General features: G+C 45.9%; 1 protein-coding gene across 2 annotated transcripts in view; it reads left to right on the forward strand.

Moving 5' to 3' along the window:
• LOC149340904 (uncharacterized) overlaps window positions 1-24,667 on the forward strand; it is a 347,683-nt gene extending 323,016 nt beyond the window's left edge. For both annotated transcript variants that reach the window (XM_089549827.1, XM_089549828.1), the window contains one exon: window positions 23,809-24,667. In XM_089549827.1, the coding sequence (XP_089405953.1) occupies window positions 23,809-23,823 (15 nt within the window). In that variant the 3' untranslated portion in view covers window positions 23,824-24,667. The remainder of the gene's footprint in view (window positions 1-23,808) is intronic.
• Window positions 24,668-25,086: the final 419 nt, after the last annotated feature.

The raw sequence follows: 25,086 nt of genomic DNA on the forward strand, positions 1-25,086 counted from the left end.
AACATTGCGTAGATTCATCTTTAGTACGAACGCAGAAAACTGAAAAATAGTATGCAGCAAAATCTCGTATCAATTTTACAAACAAGGCTTGCTAGTTAGGTTTAAAAATCGCAGAAAAAGGCTACACTTAGGGATGTTAAGAAGACGAACGACATGTTCTATGAGCACCTGTTTTACAACATACGCAACGTTCCTAAAAAATAGAGAAAACGGCGAACGCGATATAAGAATGGTCATATGCGTCTGCCGAAGTTCAATGAAAAGCATACACAACTGGCGAGTGCACAAGAACAAGAAACACCATGCCTTTGATATAGCAGTTATTCACCGCTATCTTATTTTACCGCACTACCCTTTTAAACCCACTCACACAGCTGAGATTACTGGCAATGTAAGAGCAACTGTGAATAAGTTTCACAATTCGATGACCTTCAAGAGGTCGAATGTGTGAAACTTTCAGATATACAGCATGCGAGGTCTTTTCATGCCAGCATTTGAGATAGTGACGCGATCGCCGAGTAAAGCCGCGGCGGCTTTCAGGCTTCTCCGCAGCACACAACGTCGGTTGAAGGACAAAGGGGGAGGAAGCACGATGACGTCATCTATGGGGGGCTCATTTCTAACGCAGGAACGCTTGCTTCAAACGGGGAACACCGAAGCCACCGAAGGCAAAGCCGACATGTTGAAGGCTATGCTGACCAGTTTTGGTCTTCAATTAAATTTGGGTAAATTTAGTAAAAGCAATTGTTCTTTTTAGAATGAATTCTTTTTTACTTGCTTTTAATGCTTGCGTATTTTTGTCTAGTGCTTTATTTTTGCTTGTTTATGAAGTATATGGAACATCTACTGTGCACTTGCCTATATTTTATAACATGTTAGCAGCATAGGAATGGAAATTTTTTACACATGCCAAGTGCTTACATTTATATTTTCAGTGGTGCATGTTTATGGTTGATATTCTTCCTGCTTTGTACGCATAGCTCTGCCCTTATTGTTTAGATTGTTTCCTCAATATTTTTGCGTATAATAGGTTGCTTTACATTCAACATGTCAAATTTGAAGTTTGTGCGGTCAAAGTTTGTACACGAGGAAGCTGGGACCTCCGTCAGACATCTATGTGCCTGCTCTCAACGATGAATATATATATATATATTCAGTAATATCGTGCAGTAATATAGTGTAGTATATAATATAGTGCAGTAGGGCAAGCGGCTGTGTCGCTCAAATTGTCGAAATGAGGCTTCCATACGTATGGCCAATGCGGATTTGTATATATACAAATCCGCATTGGCCATACGTATGGAAGCCTCATTTCGACAATTTAAGCGACACAGCCGCTTGCCCTACTGCACTACGTACCATCCCGCCTTCTACAAGGGCCTTCAGTTGCCTAAGCTTATTTCGAGCCTCTTCAGATCTCTTTTATGTCGGATTTCATTTTCTCCACAAGCCTAAATTTTCGCCTTTTGTCACCGAAGTTGGGTAAGAACTTTAGCCCGAAGTTGCACATATCAACACCTCATGGAGCCTCGCGCGCTTCACTCCAGCGGACATCCTGCTCTGCTTGCGTCTCGAATAGCGGTCATTTTTCAGTCTTTCTCATGATCCATCCCTTGAATGCTCGTAGTGTAAATAGAAAAAATAGTAAAACTCGACGACCACGGTTTAACATTCACAGAGAATTGCGTTCCCGTTACTTTCGTGGAAATCCTAGCTTGTTCGCATTTTGATCAGATGGAAGAGCTTCCGTCTTAGGCTGCAAGTGGGCAACGGATCCTGCGCTGCGCAGCAAATAAATATTCACCCGTGATTCTACCGTGTTGCACACCTGCAGTGAATTAAAGGCGAGATAGAAAGATAGAAAAAACGGAAGAGACCAACGGGGTGGTCAGAGAGAAAGAATAAGGTCCACCGAATCAAATGTCTTCAGAAGAGGTGAAGAGGGGGCTCCGCGAGGCTGAAGGAGAAGGAGGTGGACTGCGGACAGGACAACGAGGAGACATAAACATCGACCGGCTTGTCTCGGATCGCCGTGGCTATCGCCGTCCCATGACCCGCTCTCCCGTCGCAGCGGCGGCGGTGGCTTCGAAGCGAGGGGGAAATAAATATCGCGGCTGCGTTTCGGTGCATAAACCTCTTTTCTTCTTCGTCGTCGTCTACGTCTCCGTCGCGAAGCGGCAGCAGACGGGCCTGTATTATTTTGCGGCCGCCCGAGGAGCAGCAGTGCTCGGCTCTCTCGCTTCCCCTACCGCACTCTCAACCGTTGCAAGTTGCGTGAGCGCGCGAGATACGGCGGAGGATGGAGGAGGGAGGTTCGAGGAGAGGGAAGGGAGAGGGACGAAGCATAGCCGTACAAATAAATCTGCGCGGCAGCTCAAGCGGCGGCGGGGTTCGCACAGCCTTTCTTTACACGTGCACTCCCTTGCTCCTTCCATCCAGCCTGCCTGCCGGCCCGCTTTTCCCTTTCTTGGGGTTTCGGAACCAGTTTGTCTGGTCGGATGGGTCAGTTCGAGCCACTAGCTTCGCGGGGGCTCGGACGCAACGAAAATGAACAAACGCAGCGCGTAAAAAAAGCATCAAACGAAAAGAAGGCGCTTGCGCAAAGCGACGAAAAGAAAGAAATGACTGCAGTGAGAAGAAGGCACGACTGAGCAGACGCTGGGTCTGGCCGCCCCTTGCAAGCAGCTTCTTCGCCCCTTTGGCCAGCCGGCACTCAACGGGTTAATAGTTTGATCCCCACATGTTCTGCCGCCTTCGCTCTGTCCCTCGCGCGCCATCGTTCACTTCTTGACTCTTCTTGCATTTCTGTTTACGTGTCTCTCCTCGCTCCGTCCGATTCTTTTGTGCCTCGTTATTTCCTTTCTCTTTTGTTATGCGAATCAGCGAGCCAGCCAACGGCTCTCCTATTCAAATTCAAAATCTCCGCCGGGACTCATACAACGCCAGCGACGAATACCTGCCGGCGGAAGATATCTAGCGGCTTCGCTCTTTCTCCGTTGCTCTCCCTCAGGGTTGCATATATCGGTTAATAAAGTAGCCGGGCCCTATTTGATGCTTTACACAGTCTAGTTCGGTGCTCATTGCTTGCGCTGCGTTGCAGTTTGTCTGCAGTGAATTGGGCTCTTTGGATATCGTTAAACAGCTTCCGCGATCGTTACTTTTGTCGTATCACTCGCACAGCGACGCTCAGCGTCATGAAAGACTATCAGTTCGTAAGAAGTAAATGCTGCGCAAATTTAGTACACTTCATGTGTAGCGCCAACTAGCCTCGAACAATGGGAATGAACTTGTCAAACTCGTTTGAAGGGTGCCGTTGCTGGTGGTCTCATAGGGTCACGGCATGAATGCAGTTGCTAGCGTCTGATTTCGTATGTTATAGAGAAGAAAGCCTTCAAATGAGCGTCTTGTAAATTCCATATAAAATCAGATTTACAGCTTACAAACTTTCTGCAAAAATCTACTGAAGTCTTCAGGATTCCTCGCGAACGAGGTTTGCAAATGAATGACTTCATTAACTAGACTTCATGACCGAAAGCATATGCGGTACTTCAAATTACTTCACGGGAAACCAGAGTATGATATTGACGGCCATGATGTTGGGGCTCGCGCAATGTGATTTACGCGCACTAGATGTCATATTCGTTATCATATTACTTGCTCTAATGCGGATACCTGAGCTGGTTTTAAGAAGCACGTGCATGTGCAGGTTTAATACGTCTCCATGAACAGAACACTGTCACGCACGGCCCAAAGACCCGCCGACGAGCTTCGGAACAGCCGTGCCAGGACAGTCAGTAATCAGTAGCGCTTCCATATGAGTAAGCCCCCTGCAGGTTGCCGTGCTGCAGCAGTGCGCAGACCACCGCGCGGCGCAAATGTGCGAATTAGCAGAAGGGCGAGCACGTAGGAAGAGGAGGAGGAGGAAGAAAGCGAAGAGGAGCGGTCTCCTCCGCGGTCGCGTGCGGTTGTGCGGCGGGGCCGCCCGGTCTGTCACTCATCATCAGGCAGCATGAGGACGCAAGTGGAGGAGGCGTCGGCCGGCCAGGGTTCGCTGGCCCCGGGGGGTTCTTCTCTTCGCCGAGGGGTGCAGTGCAAGAGGGAACGGGGGGTACGAAGTGCTGTCTGCGACCCCCCACTCCGACTTCCAACACTGCTCGCCAGCCCCTTCCCTCCCTGTAGCCCCCGTCGTCGGCGGTCCAGACGACGGCTGTTCTCGGCGGCTGCGCCCAGACGGAGGTGGGGTGGGGAGTGCTGTGCCGACCTTGACCCCCGAGCGAGCGACCTCTGCCGCGCCCTTGGCTGCAGAGGCTGCCGCGACCCCCCTTTCTCTTCGCCCGATCAGGTGCCGCCGCCGCCCATCGGCGCTCAAAAGCCACCGCACCAGACAGGCCCCGACACGAGGGACCGACGGTGGCGAGCACTGCATTCGTACCGACGCAGCCCTCCTGTGCCGGCTGTGCGCACAGGTGCGGCGGCAGCAGACTGCTGCGTCCAACGTCGCTCCCCTCTCCTCCCTGATTTGTGTATCTCACTAGCGGAGCTTGCGCGTGCGTCAGATACGGCCCGCCGGGCTTCTTGGACTCTCCCTGCGGTGCCGGCAGGCGTTGAAGAGCGTACCCTAGACCCGCAAAGTACCGTTTTGGGGGCTGCGCCCTCAGATTGAAGCGGCGTTTTAGAGGAGGGAAGAACACTCAACACTTGAGCTAACACCCACTTCAATGCGACTAGCAACCAACTATCTAAGAACTTTGCTACCTTGTCAACTGTACTGGCATGACGTGCATGATACCAGCATGCTTAGCAGATGCTCGTTTGCTCGTTATAGCAAGTTTTATTTCTCCCCTGGAATGTGTGCCTGTCGAGTCAACAAAGGCCCTTTGAAGAGTGACGCCGAGGCGTGGTGGTTGGAGGAATCCGTGTTTAGTATCTCAGCCTCTTTGCCCGTTTCCCAGCTTAACAGTGTCATTGCGCAAGAGCGCAATGGTCTGGGTGCGTTCAGCTCGTCTCAACCACCTCATACGAGATGGCGCGTCCAGATACGCACCATCCCGTATGAGGTGGTTGAGAGTGGTGATCGCTTTTTCTTGCTAGGCTTGTGTCTGCACTTGCCTCTATTGTTTTTCATTTTCGGGTGACACAAGGCGCAGTACTTGAGTAATGTCCAGGCAAAGGGTCGAGCCGCTTTGTGATAACCGGAAGGCGTAAACGCTTAGCGAACGCTAGAATTTCAGCCTCAACGTGCGTTCCAAGGTCAAGCTTACTGTGACAAGAGCTGATAATTTGTGCACTAAGTGCTTGATGTCTGGGCTGTGGGTAGGACTTTCGACGACGATAAAAAAAAATAATAAAGCAAGGAAAGGAGAAGCCTCAAGAACAATCATATGGTTCTACAATCATGTTTCTCCTCGGCAAGCGACAAATGGTGTTGATTGTGCAGAAAATTTACTGTCTGTGCCACGATTGTAGCTGTTAGCCGTGGCTTCAACTGCTCGTTGTAACGCAGAGGTCGGCTGAGAAAGCAATTACGACGTGCGAGTAGGCACTTACAAACGGTCGTATCACGTATTTCCATAGTATAGACGAAGCCAGGCAGAATACATAGGTGTTGGGCTGAGCAAAATATTTTCTTCAGTGTGAAAGAAGCGTGCACGTTGCAAGGCTAGTTTCTCCTTTAGTGTAAATTGGTTACGAAGGAGAAACTGCTATTTGTGTACAGTCTAACCCGATTTGTACGTATGTTATCAGCTCTGTTTCTACCGAGCACGGCCAATAAATTTTTCCTGGTTTGATACCTATTCAAATTTTTATTTCAGCTTTCAAGAAATTCCCTCATTAAGCACTTGAGAGCAAGCAATGAGTATTGCTACCAAACTCTGAATCCACGCATTAATGTGTGCGCTAATTCTTGCTTTCTGGGGTTTTTAGCAGAATGGCATTTTAGCATCTCTCGTACAGTCCAGTGCGTTAACAACGTTTGAAAGAGCCATTTGCACTTCGCACCAAAATGTTTTATCAGCGCAATACATTACACCTAACAGCTTGGCGATTATAATGGACAGAAACTTTCCGGAAACGCAATTCCACAAGTGGTTAAGGAAGTTTTCACCGTAGAACCCTACCAGTACGACGATCTCAGCCTGAACAACTGTTTGCAGTTTCTACCAGTTAAAAGGAATGCAACATCGCTTTTCCTTGCTCCAACTAGATCGCTTGAAGTTTTTTCCTGCATCACTGCCACAAAAAATAGCAAGTCACTGGATGTCGATGGTATCCAGGTTTGTCCTGTAAAGTATGTGCTCGATATTATCAGCCCGGTCCTTACCCATATTTATAACATAATATTGTCTACGGGTATATTCCCCAAGAAAATGCAAATTGCCCGCGTTGTTCCTGTCTTTAAGCGCGGTGATAAGACTGACCTAACTAATTATCGGCCTATTTCAGTCATTTCAGTATTTTCAAAAGGTATTTTAGAAAATAATGCACTAAAGAATACTATCATTTTTTAATCGCCACAACCTGCTTCATGACTTTCAACATGGTTTTAGACAGCACCGCCCTACCGAAACAGCCCTCCTCACTCAGAAAGAAATTATTATAGATGCATTCAGTCGTAAGCACATGGCATTAGGTATATACATTGATTTCTCTAAGGCATTTGATTTGATTAATCATTCTATCCTTCTCAACAAATGAGAAAATTACGGTGTGCGGGGAAAAGCCCATGCGCTTTTTAAATCTCACCTTTGTTTCAGAACGCAACTTGTAGATGCCAACAATGTCATGCACTTCCGCAAGGAAACCGGTTAATGTTGGTGTGCCGCAAGGAAGCATTTTAGGGCCGCTTTTATTGTTAATCTATGTAAATGACATTGTACACTGCACAGAAAATTCTTCAGTTATTTCTTACGCTGATGACACGACAGTGTTTATTACAGGCACTTTGTGCAAAGATATTGAAAGCAAGACTAACAAGACACTGGCTGATTTAAAGGTCTGGGCTGAGGTGAACTGTTTGAAAATAAATCCCATTAAAACAAAAGTAATTTTGTATACGCCTAGAGGTAAAGTGTTGACAGAACAGATGCATTTGTTTCTTGGCTCCCAACAGCTAGAGATGGTGGACTATGTAAATAGTCTTGGAGTATATTTTTCAAAGTATCTTACCTGGAATGAACATATCGACTACCTCCAATCCAAGTTGTCATCTGCCATTGGTGCCATTGCGCGTGTGCGGCGCTTTATCCCTGATAAAATGAAACTTACGCTTTACAATGCTTTAGTGCTATCTCTCATGCAGTACTGTAACATGGTGTGGGGCACAACTGGTGTGACCAATTTGCGCAGGCTACATTTGCTGCAGAAAAGAGCCGTGCGTTATATTGCTGATGTACATTATACTTTCTCCACGAAGCCTCTTTTTTCAAAGTTTGATATTCTTCCTGTGTTTTGTTTATACAATTATAGGCGGACCGTGCCCTCCCCTAGGACATCCTACGATGAACAGTCTTTATTTTACACGTTGCTCTCACTGCTAAATTTACTAAGCCGAGTGGAGTTTGATCCTACCTGTAGCCAAAACGATATCGTCAAACGCTTTTGCCAACTTGTTTTTTTGCAGGACTGAAATAAGAATTTCATTTTGTTCGCGACAGCTTCTGTTTATACTGTTAATTATTTGCACCGGCATTTTTGTTTGTGTTTCTTTTGTGTTTGCCACTTTCAGTGTGTATTGTTGCATACTCTTTGATACTTGTCTATTTTGTAACTTTGACCTATGACTGGCCGTCATCTTGCTGTTTGCTGACTAGTAAGGGGTCGGGACCCCGTCAAGCTCTCCGAGCTTTTAGTCCCGTGCTCCTCCTTTTCAAAGGAAATAAAGGTGATTGATTGATTGATTGATTGATTGATTGATTGATTGATTGATTGCATCTCGACTAAGATGAAGACCGGAAATGTAGCAATGTTTTCTTTTTCCTTTTTTTTGTGAATTAACTGGCTTCAAAATGAATATTTATCGTAACTGCATCTCTAAAATAAAATATTACGTTGCAAGAAATGTGATTGTGTAGATGAAGATGAAATTTGTACTTTTGTATAATTGCAAGTGAACAGGTACTCCTCATGTGTCACGCCCGACCACTGTAACAGCCCCAAGGACAAGAGTATTTGCAAATAAATAAATAAATTTGCTCTAGCTAGCTTATATGTTACAGCGGCGAGCTATAGGTTCCAGTATTTCCTTGAGCGTTCTTGCGAAAATAAGCTGCTTTCGAGCAAAATCCGAGCACATTTAGCCTAAAGTGATGACCTTGGAATCGTGTCAGACAGTGCATCGTCCGTCAAGTGACGTGATGCGTAGAATATGAGAAAAGGAGGAACTGGCAGTCTGGGGGTAGCAATCAAGGTACCACACTGAAAACGAACGTTCCTGCATTCAGTTTCTTCGCAGAGCACACAAAGAATAAGAAGCTTGTAAACATCATCATCATCGCCGTCATTATCATTAGCCTAATGGCGTCCGGTTTAGGACAAGAGCTTGCGCCAGGTAGCAAAGGCGAATATAAATGACTGCATATGTTTCTTTTGATATTGATACACATGGAAGATGACAGTTCTAAACAATAGAAAATGACGTAATTTCTCTACAGGTCTATTTCGACATGTCGCCTCAAGTATAATGAATGCCACTTTCATAGTTTAGCCCAAAATGGCACACGATATAAAAGGTGCACCACTTTTCTCACACTGCGTGAACTGTTTGCGAATATCGTTTATCGCAAGCTGAAGCGAGAGAGAGAGAGAGAGAGAGAGAAAGGAATTTTAATGAGGGAAAGGTGGAGAGGTCGGCCGGTGGTGATATAGCCCTGTCCTGCTACTCCACACAGGGGAAAGGGAAGAGGAGGAAAAGGAAAGTGCGAATGAAGGCTGATGATGGCATAATACAATGAGTTTCACGGGTGATGTCTACACACACACACACCACACACCACACACAACACACTGGCTGGCACTCGCATCGCGGTTAGTAGACACACATAAAACTCATAAAACTGGTGTCTGCAACACAAACACCGACACATGTCATTAACCAAGTAGGTTGTGCACAGGCAGTCACAGACGAGTATCCAGGCCTGTTTCACACAAAACGTTGAGCAGGGCTTTTATCACACGCCACCAATCAGAACGTCTCGTCCTGGCGCCCAGAAGAGTTTCCTCAGAGAGAGGGCGAGAGGCGAGCTGTTTCACGGTCGCCTCCAATGAAGGATTTTGCGAACTCGTCTGACGGTAATTTGGGCCATGCAAGGCTTGAAAAATGTCGATTATTTGTCTCACTAAGACAAGAAGAGTGCAAAAAGTACGACTGGCCCAGAAAAAAAAAATTGTGAAATTGTCTTGTTGCTCACGGAAACAAGGAAACAGAATTGTCTTGCTTCGTTTTAGCAAATGTTAGTACAGGAACAACCACTGGGCGAAATTCAGACGTTAGCACCAGAAGTGTCACGCGATTACAGGGCTATTATCATTTGCCATTCTTAAAAAAATCAATGCACGCAGCAAATAATGCAATAAATTTGGAGCACGTGACAGAGTTCGATTCACTGCGCTCCAGAGGTCGAGATTCAATGCAAGATACGCAAAAGCAAGTCGAAGGCACCAGTTTGTTCGTTGGTTACTCTGCTCAGATTAAAATCACTGGTGACGCAGAGTTGGCCAGTTGGGCACGTCGATTTGTGCTGCCGGGAAAAAACTGTGGATTTTGCATTTTTCGATTTGCCAGCTCTTTTTTGTCATCGAGACTGTCTCAAGATGCATTTATTCCTCCAAAGCCAGCAGCAAACTAACGCAAGGCTCAGCAATTAAACTAGCGAAAAGTCGCTCAGCGTGCTGCCAAGTGATATTAGTGGCGTCAGATGTTTGGCCTTTTCACCCAGCGACCATTCCGCAAGAGAACTCAAATGAAGGCAAGTTCAGCTGGTCGAATCTATCTGCGTGACAAAGGTGTCGACAACACTCCGACGCGTGTAGCGTGAAGTCAGAGAGAAAAGCACAGACCAAAGTGGCGACAGCGACTCGTCCGAGCGAAAAGGAAGGCGGCAGAGGAGACGCATAAATTTGAATGTAACGGTCTCTCTGGATGGCTGCTCCTCTGGGCGGTGGCAGAGAGGGCGAGCGCTGGAGGAAAAAGCCGTAAGAGGGAGGAGAACTCGATGCGAGAGTTCGTCTCGAGAAGCCGCGGCTGCTGTCCGCCGCAACGGTCGCTCCGGCACGTTTTCAAATTCAAGGACGGTGGGATGCTCAACACCACCACGAGCGGCGCGGAGGAGAGAACTGCCCGGTCAAGAGGCTTCACTTCGCGTGGCACGTGACTGGTGGCGCCATCTCTTCGGGCTGCCGCTAAACATAGAGGTACTCGGCGCGTCGTCGTCGCTCTTTGTTACGTCAACGCTTGCTTTATCTTTGTTTCTTTCACTCTTGAATCTTAATGATTCAGAAGAAGTTTTCAGCTTTAAATGGAATTGTAATCTCTTGGGTTTAAGAACTGATACTGTGGCTGCCAGTATACTGGGAATAAGCATCCACTAGCGATGAATCACGTTGCACTACTGGAGCAAAACATGTTAAAAGTGGCCAGATGTTTTACGTCTCATTTAGTACGTGTAGCCCCGAAACGTAAGAATTGCGTTATTTTTCAGGGTCAAACGTAATGCAAGAGAACGTCCTTAATGTCTTTTTTTTTTTCAAGTGTTTCTGAAAAGTTACACCTGAGAGCTTATGCGAGGTTTTCCTAACTTATTTTAGCAAGAACGAAATCAGTAAAAAGCAGATATCCGACGTCTGGGAAAAAGCTAAATTAACATTGCAGGACCAGATAGCCAGGTCGAGGTTTTTTATTTGACGGATGGCCAAATGACCTGCCATTTCTGGGAGCACGCAATTTAATCAACACTCCGCATGGAGAATGTAACAACAAGGGCGGCAATAAGGCACTACAGTGCAACATAGATAATGCGTGCAACCACTCTGACACTTTTACTTCCCTGAATTTAATAAGCTGAGCTCAGTCCCTGATGTTATATATCTATGCATGCATAAATCGGGACAGGCACAAACAAAAATATTTAACTCAATCCGACGCTAGATGCTTCGAGGGAACTTATGTTTGTGTTACGCGGTAGGCTGAAATAATTTTAACATTTTTTAATAGCCTTCATATCAGTGCAGTTGAGTTTCCCCTTCACGTGGCGACGTAAGGAAATACTTGTTGATGATTAAATCGGGTTTCTTGATGGATTGATGGTTCGGACTCGCAAACATTCACATTAGTCGACGGCAGGAAAAGAAGGTTAACTATATATTTACACATAAATATACAAGAAGAAACGAGCAAGGAGAAAACTATTTACATCATGACTGAACCGTTGATTAGACGAAATCAGCCTAACCAGGGGCCTCTTCTGAGTACCCAAAGCTCAAACGACCAATTGGCGCCGCATCGCGTACCGATCGGCCACCGTACACCTGCGTCCTCACAATGAGCTATGTATAAGAGCAGAGCAAATGACTGACACATAGGGAAACGAGAAGGCTAAAAAAAAGCGTACACTAGCAACGAAATGACGCCTGCAAGCATTCAAACACTGAAAACTGCAAAAAGCTGCGCGTTGGGAAGATATCTGTGGTAGGAAGACAAGACAGAGACAGAACGAAAGCTCTGGGGACTGTGCCGCCGGCAACAATAGAGCAGCCATCGAGCCTCCGTCGTGCGTCCGCGGTTCCACGAATTTGGTAACCCTTCGACCGGGTACAGGTGCACAACTCAAAGTAGCTACCTCGCACCGTACACTGTGCTGGAGATCGAATAGCACATCAGAAAGTTCAGCGAACTTCACAAGTACTATTAGTGAATGGTCCATAAATATTGCTTAAATACTGTACTGCAGCATTATTGATAGGTTCTTGAAGTTACACGACGAATGCGTACCAATTTCAAGCGTTCAACTTTTCTTATGGTACAACACACCTTATGTCACGGACGAATGCTGTTCGAGGTTTCTTTTGACCCTGATGGTGCACAAATAAACGTAAACATTATGCCAATGTCGAAATAACAACAGTACGATTATTGTCACCTTGGAGAATTTCATAGAATTGCGGATTTAGAAGCTGATATTACTCGTGTTTTTCCTATAGTAAACAGGCTATGTGCCATTTCTGGTAAATTGTCTACCCTCTCAGGCTCTGGCGGTTTTTTGAGTACTCACACGTTATTGTCATACAGGGCACTGGATAGCAGGAAGGGAAATGCACGTAATGAACACTTTTAACTCAGCCAAGAGCGGCAACGCCAGTATAAAATACTCCGGAAAATCCAAATGCATTACTTTACGTGCTTCGGGCGTCTTTATTTTGTGGGTGCAGAAACGCATGTTAATTTTATCCGCTTTCATATACAATTACGGCAATGTTCATTAACAGTTTGGCTCATAAGTCATGCCAAAATGCGTAGTAAAGCGTTATTATGTACACACCGAAGATTAATTTCTTGGCGACAAAATCACAGACATGAAACATATGTACTCCGGTGTGTCTTTTTAGTGAGGCAGTGCTATTTGCACAATGCCGCGAGCTACTCCGTTAAAAACACATTACGTAAGCAACAAAGAGCCTGCAAGACTAACAAGTTCTCAACTTTGTGTAGCATGTGTTCATAGGAAAATAGTTACTGCAGTTAATCCCGTTTCTTCCATCGCATAACACTCCTGACGCCGAACAGCGCTACCGCTTACATAGTTACGCAAGCCAGCGCATTCTTTATTCACTGATTGATATTTAATTTCATTCCGTTCATCCGATGAACGCCACGCATTTCGAGCACCAAAAGCAAAACGTTTTCCTCGGACACATGCGCTGGATAGAATTCTCGGTGCAAAGATGCCTTCCTGCTTCCGCTGCAAATCTAATCCCAAGGCTTTGCTGGGAAATCCATTCATGCCCCATTAAATATGCAGGTGAGCGCATATAGCCTGTAGTGCGAAAGCAGGGTAAACTTCCATCCCTTAAACGCTCTGTGTTGGGGTGCCCACAGCGGCATGGAGCGCCGCGCTTCAATAATTTTCTCTGCCTTACATTTGTTTACGTCGCTTGCCAGCGAATGGAACGACGAAAAAAAGATTTACGGAAGCCAGTCTGCGTGCGCATGAAGTACAATCACAAAACAATGCGAAGCGGCAGATAGCATTCACTTGAGATGCGCACTGTATGAACGATGTCCATATCAGACGCTGGATAGATCAAGGCGTATTAGTCAGGCGCGTTTATGGGGTTCCATATAGTTTTTTCTTTTGCGACGCAAAATTATGGTAAGTTCGAATTGAGATTTCCTGAAATCTAATTACTTTTTGCCTGAGTGCGTATTACTTTGAGCGCTACCAACACTGTATTGAAGCCCTAATTTAGGGGAGAGATCTAACGCGCTCTCTCTTTTATGTTGGATTTGTGGAATATGTGTGTACATTTAGTTGACGTAGACAGAGAAAAGACTACGGCTGACAGGACAGTTCGTTCATTTCCTCTGTCTACGTCTAGTAAGCACACGCGTACTGCACAGATAATGAACCAACCAGCTCGTAAAAAAGTCTTACTCTCGGTGAAATAAGCGCGTTGTTAGACTCTGTGATAATGCCCCCCCCCCCCCAAAACCCTTCCTCTCTACCCCCCAAAAAGAGTGAGGTGACTTTCGTGTTGGCACAACTCTTTAGAAACAATATTCTGCCGGTAATTTATGAGCTGGCAGTCTTGTAAAATGCGGCCAGATTGCCTGTTAGCCCCATTATACCTGTCATGGCAACGACTACTTCAAAAATTACTGAACTACCAGCGTGAACAGTCGTCTCAGAGAAAGGACGAAGCATTGCAACTTAAAGTGATGCACACTGTTTGTTATGCGAAAGAACAAGTGTCAAATTGAATCGTGGGCGAACATTAGCATAGAGCCATTTGTCAAATCGATGCCTGAATCTGCGGAAATGTAACTCAGTCTAGTATTCATTAGGGGGCACAGAATAACGAGACGTTGTTGTCCCTATAGTCTTAGATGACCGAGTTTATATATTTTATATAGCCCCCACCCTTTCAGCCGATATGTTTCCAATTTGGTACGCTGCAGGCGTGCCGATCAAAAATTGAAATCTGCACCATGAGACGCATGCGCTATAAATCAAAATGTGAATGGCCTCAAACACAACAGACGCTATGTCGTGTCTGTCGCAAAAGTATACTTGCCGTGTCAAAAATGGCAACTTATGGCCTATTTTGCAAACAAGTTCGATAAATAATGGCTCTTAAAAGTCCAGTGCATCGAAAACATGACCTAACCACTAGCAACGTGCGTGAGCAATGTGAATACAAGCGCCCGAAACATGTGAGGCGCTGCCAGCTAGCTTCAATGAATTTATACCTGCGAGTGGCGTGAAATCTCTACCGGCCCCAGATAAATTAACGCAACCGAGTTTTTTAAACCGCAGCCGAGTGAGAGAAACTGTGTGCTGTTGGCAGTCGTGTGGCCTTGTCTACAGTACTTTTCATTCTTCAAAGTTAGTTCATTAGTGAATACGAATGAGCTAACTTTTAATATATTGACTTCGGGAGATAAATTGCTGCAGTTCAGAATTTCTGGATCATGCTGAAAAACAGCTGTCTGGAATGTTTAAAACAAGGCACCATTTACGTGGTCTTTTTACAACTCTAAAAATAAATCCCGCAAAAAGCAAAAACTATCACGTTATAGCGACGCCACATCAGGGCCCCAGGACGCGATCTGTGCGAGCAAAATCCGCTCATTTCTGGAGCGCTGTCCCCAACGCGGCACTGTGTTTGAAATGACTTCAAGATTACTCGCCAGCAACTGCGAACCTGCTGGCGGCTTTCTTTTTACGCTAGCAAAACAATTTACGCAAATGGTACCTTGTTTAAAACTTTGACGTCTGCTGTTAAGACGATCTACAAATTCCACATTGACACTTGTTTCCCGGCGCCAGTATTTAAGAAGTTAACTCATTTATTTACTAAATGTCTAATTTTGCACACCGGAAAAATACGGCAGAATAGGCCACGCGACACTGAGCTGGTTTCAATAGCCTCTAGTACAATCCGTTTTTTTTTTTTTTAAATCTTGGTTGCATTTAGTTGGGCACCTGAGTATGCCTGTTGGAAACACGATGTGCATGTAGAGTTTTTCCGCGTTACGCGCCATCCTGGTTATACACTATGTTCACACGAATCCATATCCGTACACCAATAGCTAGATGTTCTAATCCTTACGTTAGGAAAACGATCAAGTTTTTGCACATGATTCTATCACAGTCTTTACCAACATGCCTATCTATAGCCTGTGTTCCTTTACTATGGCTTCTTCGCAAGCTGACCATTTGAAATCAGAATAAGAGGCAACCTCAGGGCATGGCCAGAAAGCTTAGTATGTTTCAGAGACACAGCGTATAATGTAGGTTATTTTACCAAACTATGAACACTTTTGCCTCGAACAATACCAGATGGATCGCAAGGTGCGTAAGTCTCTGACACTATATACATACCATGCATGTGTTAATCAAGGGTTTATAACGTTAGTACTGGGTTTGCAATTAGCTCGTATAACATAATTATGTGCTGTACTGTAGTTAACATTTGGCAATTTGCACATGTCCATGCATGGTTATAGTAGTGAGCGTTAGAGCTCTCGTTCAACTGAGAAATTGGCCTCAATTTTTAATTCACTGTCTTCAACGAGAATCGCCGGTTTCAGGAAAATTTTTAAGCTTGAAGTGGATTTTTAATGTGCGTGCGTAAAGCTTGTATATACGTATATTACATGGTGAACACCGCGTGCAAGCAGGCATGCAATGCAAGCTGACGTTTGTTTATTTATTTGTTTGTTAGTTTCACTATACTGCAGGCCAGATTGGCCCAGGCAGGAGGGGCATACAATACAATCATTACACACAATAATTTTTCCGTGCTATACTTGTCTGTCGTGTTTGTTTTAGTGATTAGTGTGCTTTTTTTTATAACGGCCAACTGTGCACATTACACTTAAAGGGAATCTGAAACGGTTTTTGAGAATGCGAGGTTATTCAAGAATTCGAATCTATAAAGCTTCTAGATAAGCCATGCAAAGTATTTTTGAAATAGCATTTAAAATGGTGACATAATCGTTGATTAAAACAACGACGATGTTCAGGCTTCTCCTCACTACGTTGGAGGAGTCTGACTCAGCAGTGACGTCATTGTTGCCGAAATTTCAATGTCAGCTGCTTACGCCTGCATGATGCTGTGCGTCGTCAGATGGCGACGAACAATATATTGTGTTTCACCTTCGATGGCGTCGATTTTCTTCCATGGAATGACCGTTTCTTCGCTGGAAACATAGTGCCGTCATACGTGACGTCATTATCGGGGCCTCTGCCCGTCACTGTGCACTTAAGAGAAGCCTGAACGCCGACGACTTTATTCGGCAATTACGCCACCATTTCAAATGCCGGAGCAAAACGATTTCGTAGGCTTTGCCAGCACATTTCGCACATTCGGCAACCTTAAACTCATCGAATTCTAAAACCGCTTCAGTTGCCCTTTAAGCACGTGTGAACGTGCTAAGCATAAGAGAATATCGTCCCTTTCGTCAGTGATGCCAGCTACGTGAAGTCACTGTGAAGTCAACTATGAACTAAAGTTGTTAAAAATGTGTATCCTGCGTCTTAACGTTTAGCCACTACAGTAAACGCTTCCTCCAAACTCCACAGAGGCCTAGTGACGTCATTTTTTTCCACTAGAACAAGGCTAATGGAAAGTTCATTCCTGGTAAGAGACATATCTACAACAGAAAAGACGTTGCAATCTTATGAAATTTACCGCGAAAGCATAGGCATACCGACAATTCGAATCGCCGTTCATCACTACAATCTATTCGATCAGTCTTCTTCATGAGGAATGCTCTGCTCCCGGACTCTGAAACAATTTTTCTCTTCCATTTTGCTTGTCGCTGCGGCCGGTCGTCCTTGGGTTTAGCAGAAATGGCTTTGCCTCTCGAGGTGTGTTGCGTATATATACGTTAGGTGAATGCAAACGGTTCCTCGACGAGACAAGGGTGCGCAACCAGTTTTAAACCTGTATCAACAGATTCTTATCAACACGAGCTTCCTATAGAGGGTGGAAGAGAAGACCTCTGCCTCTCCGCCAATGTTTCTTGCGTGGTTTTAAGTGCTGAAGAGCCAAATCTCTATTGCACAAGCCGTATAGTGAGCACGTGGCAGCTTCTGCACTGTTTCAAGCAGTTCCGACTCCGTTCATAGCTGCACCTGATGTTTAGTAGAGTTGCGAGGTCGCAAGATGGCATGGTGTGAAGAGTGCGGAAGGAGAAGCAAGATATTTGTTACGTCAGCGCTTAAATGTCTCAGATATGCGAAGTTAGTTCTTTAGCGAACCTGTTGACTTTCTACATAGTAACGGTGCTGCCCATCGACGGTATGGCGGTGAGGTGCCGTGGCGCTGTGTTTTAGCACCTGTGCATTTGAGAGCAGGAGTCACTGTACGAGCTCCTGATTCATGAGCAGGAAGAAGACATACAAGCAGGGTGCAAGCAAGTGACATCGGGAGGCACCTCACAGCGCAGAAATGAAGAGGCTGTGCGAGTTTCGTAGTGGTGACAGCCATCAACGGTTCATTGCGGATACAAATTTTGTACTGCTATAATTACTTCGAGTCAGAACAGGGCCCTTAAATATGATGCACTTCGGTCTTATATAGTATGTAAGAACACTTCTACAAAGCACCGAAAGCGTCATATGAGCGCACTCATCGAATTTTATATTTTTAAATATTGTGTTCTTCGCTGGACATTAACGAATGGGTAAGTTATAGGCTGCGTCATTACAGGCATATATCTCCCATCGTTACTTCTCAATGAATTCAAGGCAGCTCCCGATGGAATTAATCCGATGCGCACTTCATAAATCAGTATACTACCATTGTATCTCAGGTAACTGGAACGTATAAAGGCAAAGGTTCTGGTATCAGCCAATGGTGCGGTTGTTCGCCGCATGAGCGATTTCAAATCAGTTTTATCACGGCAAGTAAACACTGAAGCTGTGCCATCAATCCGTACACCGCACTCGGAACTAGGCGGCGCTCACTGCCAGTCTCTCGCTACGTCGTGCGTGCACGACCAATGTGAACACGCTTCTTGGCTTGTCCACTTGCACTGCGAGATCTGGGCAACGAAAGGCGCAGCATCTATACGCGTGGCACCTAATCGATTCCCGCCCACTGAACTGAGTGGGTGCACGCCAATCGCGGCGTGATTCACCGCGCGACCGGCGACGAGTCGGACAGAAACACCGCGAGATGGCGCCTCTGTCGGAAGGCGAGCGCGCTATGCACGTGCGCACGCGATGAACGTCACGGTGGTGAAGAAGTGCTGCTGCGGGAGCGTGCGGAAGCTGCTCGCACGCAAGCACGCACCGGCTGAGCCGACGTGCGCATCTGTCTTGTCAGGTGCATAGCGCCTTCATCTGTCCATACGACTTTATACTTTGAAGCGGGACTGGCGACCTCGCCCACGCTCCGTCGAGCTCATTCGCAAACTCACTTGCTCGCAGTTGTTATCTTGCTGTGCATTGGCACGATCGATGGTTTGATTATACCCGCATCTCTCCCCCCACCGTTCTCGCTCATTTGCAGCTCCGTTTTAAACGGAAAAGAAACAACGTAACGTGGCAGACGCAACAAATGTATTCAGAACAACACTGTCTGTGCTAGCAACGCAGTCCTGCTGACTTGCATTCTCCGCAATTTCTCTAGCATCACTATTGTTCTCTTGGCTAGAGCCAAATCTATCTACCGTATGTTTATACAGAGAAAATTGCAGCGACTAAAGCATAGAGGAAATTTCAGTAACAATTTTTGCCGCCAGCTAGCATTCACATGCGATCTGTCTTGACGAGGTGGCACGTACATGTGACAAGATCGACATCTCAAGACGGTCAACTTAGCTCGACAATAACTACCAGCATTACGCTCCTTGGTTCCTAAAGCCTGAAAGCATCCATATATCGCCTCAGCAGCAGCACTGAAGTCTACCTCTCGAGTGTGCGCGTGGAGAGTGTACATGATCCGCGTCTCAGCAGAATTAGTTGGGTGCCTATTTTTGCTTCCGAAATGAGGCGGCGAGAGTGTGCATACGTCCTCTGTCGGCGGGACGCTGCGGAGGAGAACCATTTGTCTGGCTTCTCCTGCTTCCGATGAAGGCACTTATGCCCGGTCGAACAGCTAGTGGCGGGGGCTCTCTCTACACACACCGCCGCCTAATGATGACTAATAAAGCTGGTGGGGCTGAACCTTTCAAATATTCAGCAAAAGAAATAGAAGAAGCTTTCGGCCTTTTTATCTTTTCTTGCTTTCTCGTTTTCCCTCTCCTCCAGCTCTCTGCAGCTTTCCAGTTTCTTAGACGGAGACTTTTCATTATATATCGTGCATCACGAAGCTTGATTTTTATTTCTCTTTTTCCCTGGCATGAAGAGGATTTATCCTTGGCGCTGTGGTACCAGGCTTAAATGGTGCATATAGGCATTCTGTGGATCATAAATCATTCGGTGGCTGGCGTGAAGCCCATAATGATCCACATACTTACGTATTCAGGCGTGTCGGCCGCACTATAAAATACCTTACGAAATGTGAATGTCTTGCACAAGGTGCTTCGACCACGTTCGTCGTTTTATTTGCCGATTTATTAGCTTCAGCAGGTGTGAGAACACAAAAGTATGTGAAGGTGCATTCTGACTAGGAAAGTTCAAAGACTCTGTTGAAGCATTTTTCTAAATGCAGATGTAGGCTAAGGAGTTGTTGGTATACTTTCGAACTGGCCACTCATTTTTCCAGTTGTGAAATAGAAAGAGTGGCACAAAATAAAAAAAATAAGTGTGGGACTAGAACAAAGTAAACAGAGCTTAGAAAAAAAATGAACATCCCACAAGGACATCGCAGGAAATGGCATTATTTGCTCGCAAGAGATTTACAAACATATAAAGGATAATTTCTAACAAACTCTAAAGATATAAACAAGATTATGGTCTCAAGCAAGACAAGACATACACGCCACACATATGACAGACGAGACATGGTCATGACACATGCTGAAGACACAGGAAAAAGAAACAAATCTACTTCAGTGTATGACTAGGAGTACACTATAACCAGAAACTGGGTCTAATACAGTCGAGAGATGCAGAGAAATATATCCGGATATACCTATATACGTCGTATAAGAACGACTCACTACTCTTGCAAAAAATTTGGCGCTTCTAAAACGCTCTCAGACATCTTGCCCCCCTACCAGCCAAAAAGAAACCTAGAAGGCTGAGAGTTATTCATGCCGCCAACCTGCATCGCTAGAGCACTGTACGCCCTTTTCCAGAGCACCCATGCATTGTACTGAAGTCAGGCTTGCCTAGGAAACATTGTCTTCGGGCAGCAAGGGGGAAGTTTTCGGCCACGACAGGGACGGCAGTTCCACTTCCCTGCACGGAAACACTATTTATTTGCTCGACAACGTCATCATCATCAACATCATTTCCCTATGTGAGGCAGCAACATTTTCCTATATGGTAAAACAAATTTCCTAGGCAATACCGCGCGCCTACGGCAACGTCCTTTGTCTATGTATGACAACACCGTTACCCTACACAGCAGCATCCTTTGCCTATGTACGGCACCGCCATGGCGTCATTCGTAGCACCATTTCCCTATATATGAAGTAAGCCAACAGTTACCGAAACCATGGAGCATCGGGGAATGTTTCCCTTTTTTAAAAAAAAAAAATTGTCATGTTGATCAATCGGGCGATTATTTAATCGCTGAAAGATAATTGATTAGCAAGTAGAAGAAAAACCAACCGCATGCCACTGATGAGATCCAAATTCAAAAGGTCCGAATTTCGCGTCCTTTCAGCGATAAAATAATTACATTATTGTCCCATTCATCAACATCATAAATAAAAAAGGAAAAGGATTACCGCTGACTTCCTTCGTATGTGTGTCATAATGAGCCCCTCAGTTCCCTTCCCGCGCGTCAATTTTCCTATATGTACGGCAACACCATTTACCTACACAGTAACATAATTTGCTTGCACTGTACTTCACGCGTTATCCTTATATGACAACACCGCGCGGTGAATCAGTAATTATGGCGCTCGGCGGTTTACCTGAAAGGCGCGGGTTCGATCCCGACCACGGCAGTCGGATTTCGACGTAGGCGAAATTCTGGAGGCCCGTGTGCTGTATGATATCAGTGCACATTAAAGAACCCCAGGTGGTCGAAATTTCTGGAGACCTTCACTGCAGCGTCCCTCATAGCCTGAGTCACTATGGGACGCTAAATCCCCGTAAACCATAAAACATAAACCATTATATGACAACACGATCTGCCTAGATGGCAACGGCATTTACACTGGTCCAAGAAGGCACCATAGCGTGTTGCTGAAAAATGAACTCTAGCCGTCAGTACCGTGCCGAGACGCTGTAATCACACAGTCATATATCTTTTGAAAGCAGGACGAAAAAAACGACAACACTACGGTTAATAACATTCTACATGCGTTACTAATGTGCCACTAGCTGATGACTTTCTGAGAAATGAACAAGGTAGTACTAAATGCGCTTGTTCCTGTAGCGAACGTTTGCTTACCATCGGTTACAGACTGGATGTTGGTGTATTATTTTATTCATTGAAAACTACATGTCTGCCCCTCGGATTTGTCCGGAATAAGAAAATGAACGCTTTCGTGTCGCGTTCTCTGCTTGTGCGACCGGTCGATATGGGGCACCAATCGATAACCTTACACTGAAGACGTATAACTACAGTCTAGCAACAAATACAACTCAGCAGCTGCAGTTGATATCCGACTATAATTAGAGCTGCTAGGAGGTTCTCTCCTGCCTTGGATGCTGAAGTGGCTGATATAGCTGCTCGTCTTATACAGCACACAGTGGCAGCTTTTATTCGCATGTAGGAGGCCGCGGAGTGGCTTCCCCGCTCCATGGAGATTTACCCGGCAGGAGAAAAATCAAAACAAGCAGACGAGCGTATCGCCCCGGAGCCTTATATTCTACACGGTTCATGGCAGAGAAACGAGCCACCTCGCGGTGGGTCGACAAAGCAAGAAAGCTGGTCGGCATTGTGCAAGTTCAGTCGGGCTCGCGCGTTTCCCTCTGCAATTTGGAGGGGCCCGCTTGTTCTGCAGCTAACGGGCCGTGCAAAAGGGGCGCTGCCTTAATACGGGCAGAAGACTGGGGAAGGAAGGAGAGGGGGAGGGGAGGTGGTCGACCAAGCACTGGGCGGGTGAGCCTCTATTGTTTCCGCGGGCACGCTTTATGCAAAACAGATGCGAAACGAGACGGGCTGACACAAATAAAGAGAAGGCAGGTTTCTCTTCTCCCCGCTGTCTCACGCGGCGTTATGTGCTCTGCAGCGCCAGAGAAACGGCCGCCCTGTACGTATTTTTTTTTTCCAGCGTCCTCCACTTGCACGGTCATGCAGCTCTGGTTGCTCGTTTATGGCGCGGTTCGCATGTGCCTGTATTCTGTGCTCCGTGTGGTTTCGATCGTGAGCCCTTCAGCATGGAGCGGGGTATCACGGAGCGCACGCGTAGTGCTCGAGGCACAAGCAGTAAGCGCGCACTACCTCTTACATAAGCGTGCGGAGAAATCGAAGAACTGAACTCACAGTGTGTGCATGACTATATGCAGATGTCCTGACGAATAGGGAGCGCCAGAACACGATGCTTGCTTTGTGGGAGTGATTGCGCGATCTGTTTCTCGCCCTAAACTTTTGTGGAGTAGCTGAGAGCAGTTTCCCTAAAGCAAGCTCCTGAATACTACTATTCCCTGCTACAAGATTGGACACGGACATTGAGATATTCATAGAAATTACAGCCGCTTATTCTCGGAAAAGCCTGGACTAGGACTAGGGTTAATGCGCGTTTACCTTGTAAGAGATGTTCAAACTGTTTAATTTTTATTTGCAGACACGAGGCTGCGCTCTGTTGTAAGTTGCAATCATCCTGCCAGACGAAATCTGTTCAATTTTTGGAGGCTCGAAAACGCAATGGTCTAATTCTATGAGCAAATCCAGCATGACATGAACTCTAATTTCGTTTGCTCTTTCAACAGCTTAATAAAAGTGGGCGTAACGATCTTTGCATACACCATACATAGGTAGCAAATTAATGCGCGGAAAAATTTATTCCCGGTTGTGGTAAATCCTCAATGCAGGCTTTGTGCACTCTCTTCCAGTAGACATTTACACTACTTGATGTTGCGAACGACGAACGAGCGTATGTATTCGTGAGTAGCGCTAGCAGCATGGTGTGCTGGCCAGTGGTCGTACTTTGGAGACTCCTTTTTGCCATTCATTGTTGTGCCGACACCCGTCATCGTACGGCAGTGACAGCAGCATTAGTATCGAAGGACTATGGCATCGGCAACACAAACTACTTCCTAATCAGCCATCCCTGAGGTCGCCGGATGTAGCGAGCAATAATAATATGAAAAAAAGAAACATTCAATCGGGGAAAAAATCGCTACAAAATGCTGCCATGTACGTATATTATCTTGCATGTGGTACTTATTAGCCTTGCATAGTAAATCTTACACTGGTATGCAGCGCGCCTGCGCAGTTTGTGCGCTTTTTCTCCAAAATGGGATTAGTTTCAAAATGATCATGCGTTACTTTTTCTTTCGTTGTTATTTCTTTACACAGGTGCCCGAGGCCTAGCTGAATGGACCTTGGCGGGGTGACTACGTAATCTGTGGAAAAGGCAACAGGAGCGAGCCACAAGACCGAGATGATGCGAAGTCAGCCGTGACAGCGATGTTAGCGAAGTCATCTGTGGCGCCATAGTCGCGGCCTGCCGGATTCATCACAAGAAAAAGCAGTGCCCCCAAGTTGACTGGCCGCGCGTCATTACACCACCGTGCCGTCCGCTCCTGGACAGCGCGTTCGTCTTGGCAATCATGTATTGCCCTAACGGAGGCAAACCGACTTGGTGTTTTCACGCCTGCGTTTAGCCTAAATGGCGTTCGCGAATGCCGGCTAGCTTCATGAAACATGCGCTGTCGGTGAAGTTAGTCAACCCTTTCTGCTCCCTGGCGATGCGTGAGAGAGAAGCAGGCGATGTTGGCCGCTGCTATAGCCGGCACCAAGTGATCTGGTGTGGAGTCCGCGGGCACCACTTTTTGCATTTTCGAGCCGAAGAAGGAATTGGGACCTATTTCATTTATCGGGTGTGTTCACGCTTCTTTCAGTCTTGGAAAGACTGTGATTTTTTTTATCCAAGAGCGCTGTGGGAAAAGAAATAACGAAATAAATTTTCGCAACCGGATTTCATACATTAAATTTCTACAAAACAGGCTAATGTTATCTTGTCATACCGTGGCCAGAGCATCAAATACGGCGAGGAAATAAACTTAACATATAGTAGCTAACAGAAGAAAATCAGAAATGATGTTTTAAAACATCATGGCAGCCTACATTTATCCAAAGCAGATAAATCAGTTCAGTTTAAATAATTACTCTAAAAACCAATCTAGGTAGTATAACATAACGGTCTAGCACAGAAGAAAAGCAAGTGTTGTGCTTTTTCTAGTGAAGCAGCGCAACGGCACAAGGCCAACGGAAGAAGAGGACAAACACAGCGCTGTGTTTGTCCTCTTCTTCCGTTGGCCTTGTGCCGTTGCGCTGCTTCACTAGAAAATATGTCAGACCAACTCGCCCACCAGTTCATGTTGTACAAAAGTGTTGTGCGTCATCTGGTTTTAGTATGAACAGCTATTAAGAAAACTGATCGACAGACAATAGCTGCAGTCGAGTAGAAAAGGTGGGTGCCTGCTAAAGCTGTGCAGGTAAATAAAAGAGGCACAACATATATGGCCGTATGGGAGCGTCACAGAGAAACTTGAAGAGCATAGCTGGTGCAGTTAGGTGTACTAAGACCTCCGTGTGAAGACAACTGGGGGTTGTATCATAATACACTGTTCA

The sequence above is a fragment of the Amblyomma mixtum genome, chromosome 6, assembly GCF_055824585.1.
Source record: "Amblyomma mixtum isolate Tamu chromosome 6, ASM5582458v1, whole genome shotgun sequence".
Classification (NCBI taxonomy): Eukaryota; Metazoa; Arthropoda; class Arachnida; order Ixodida; family Ixodidae; genus Amblyomma; species Amblyomma mixtum.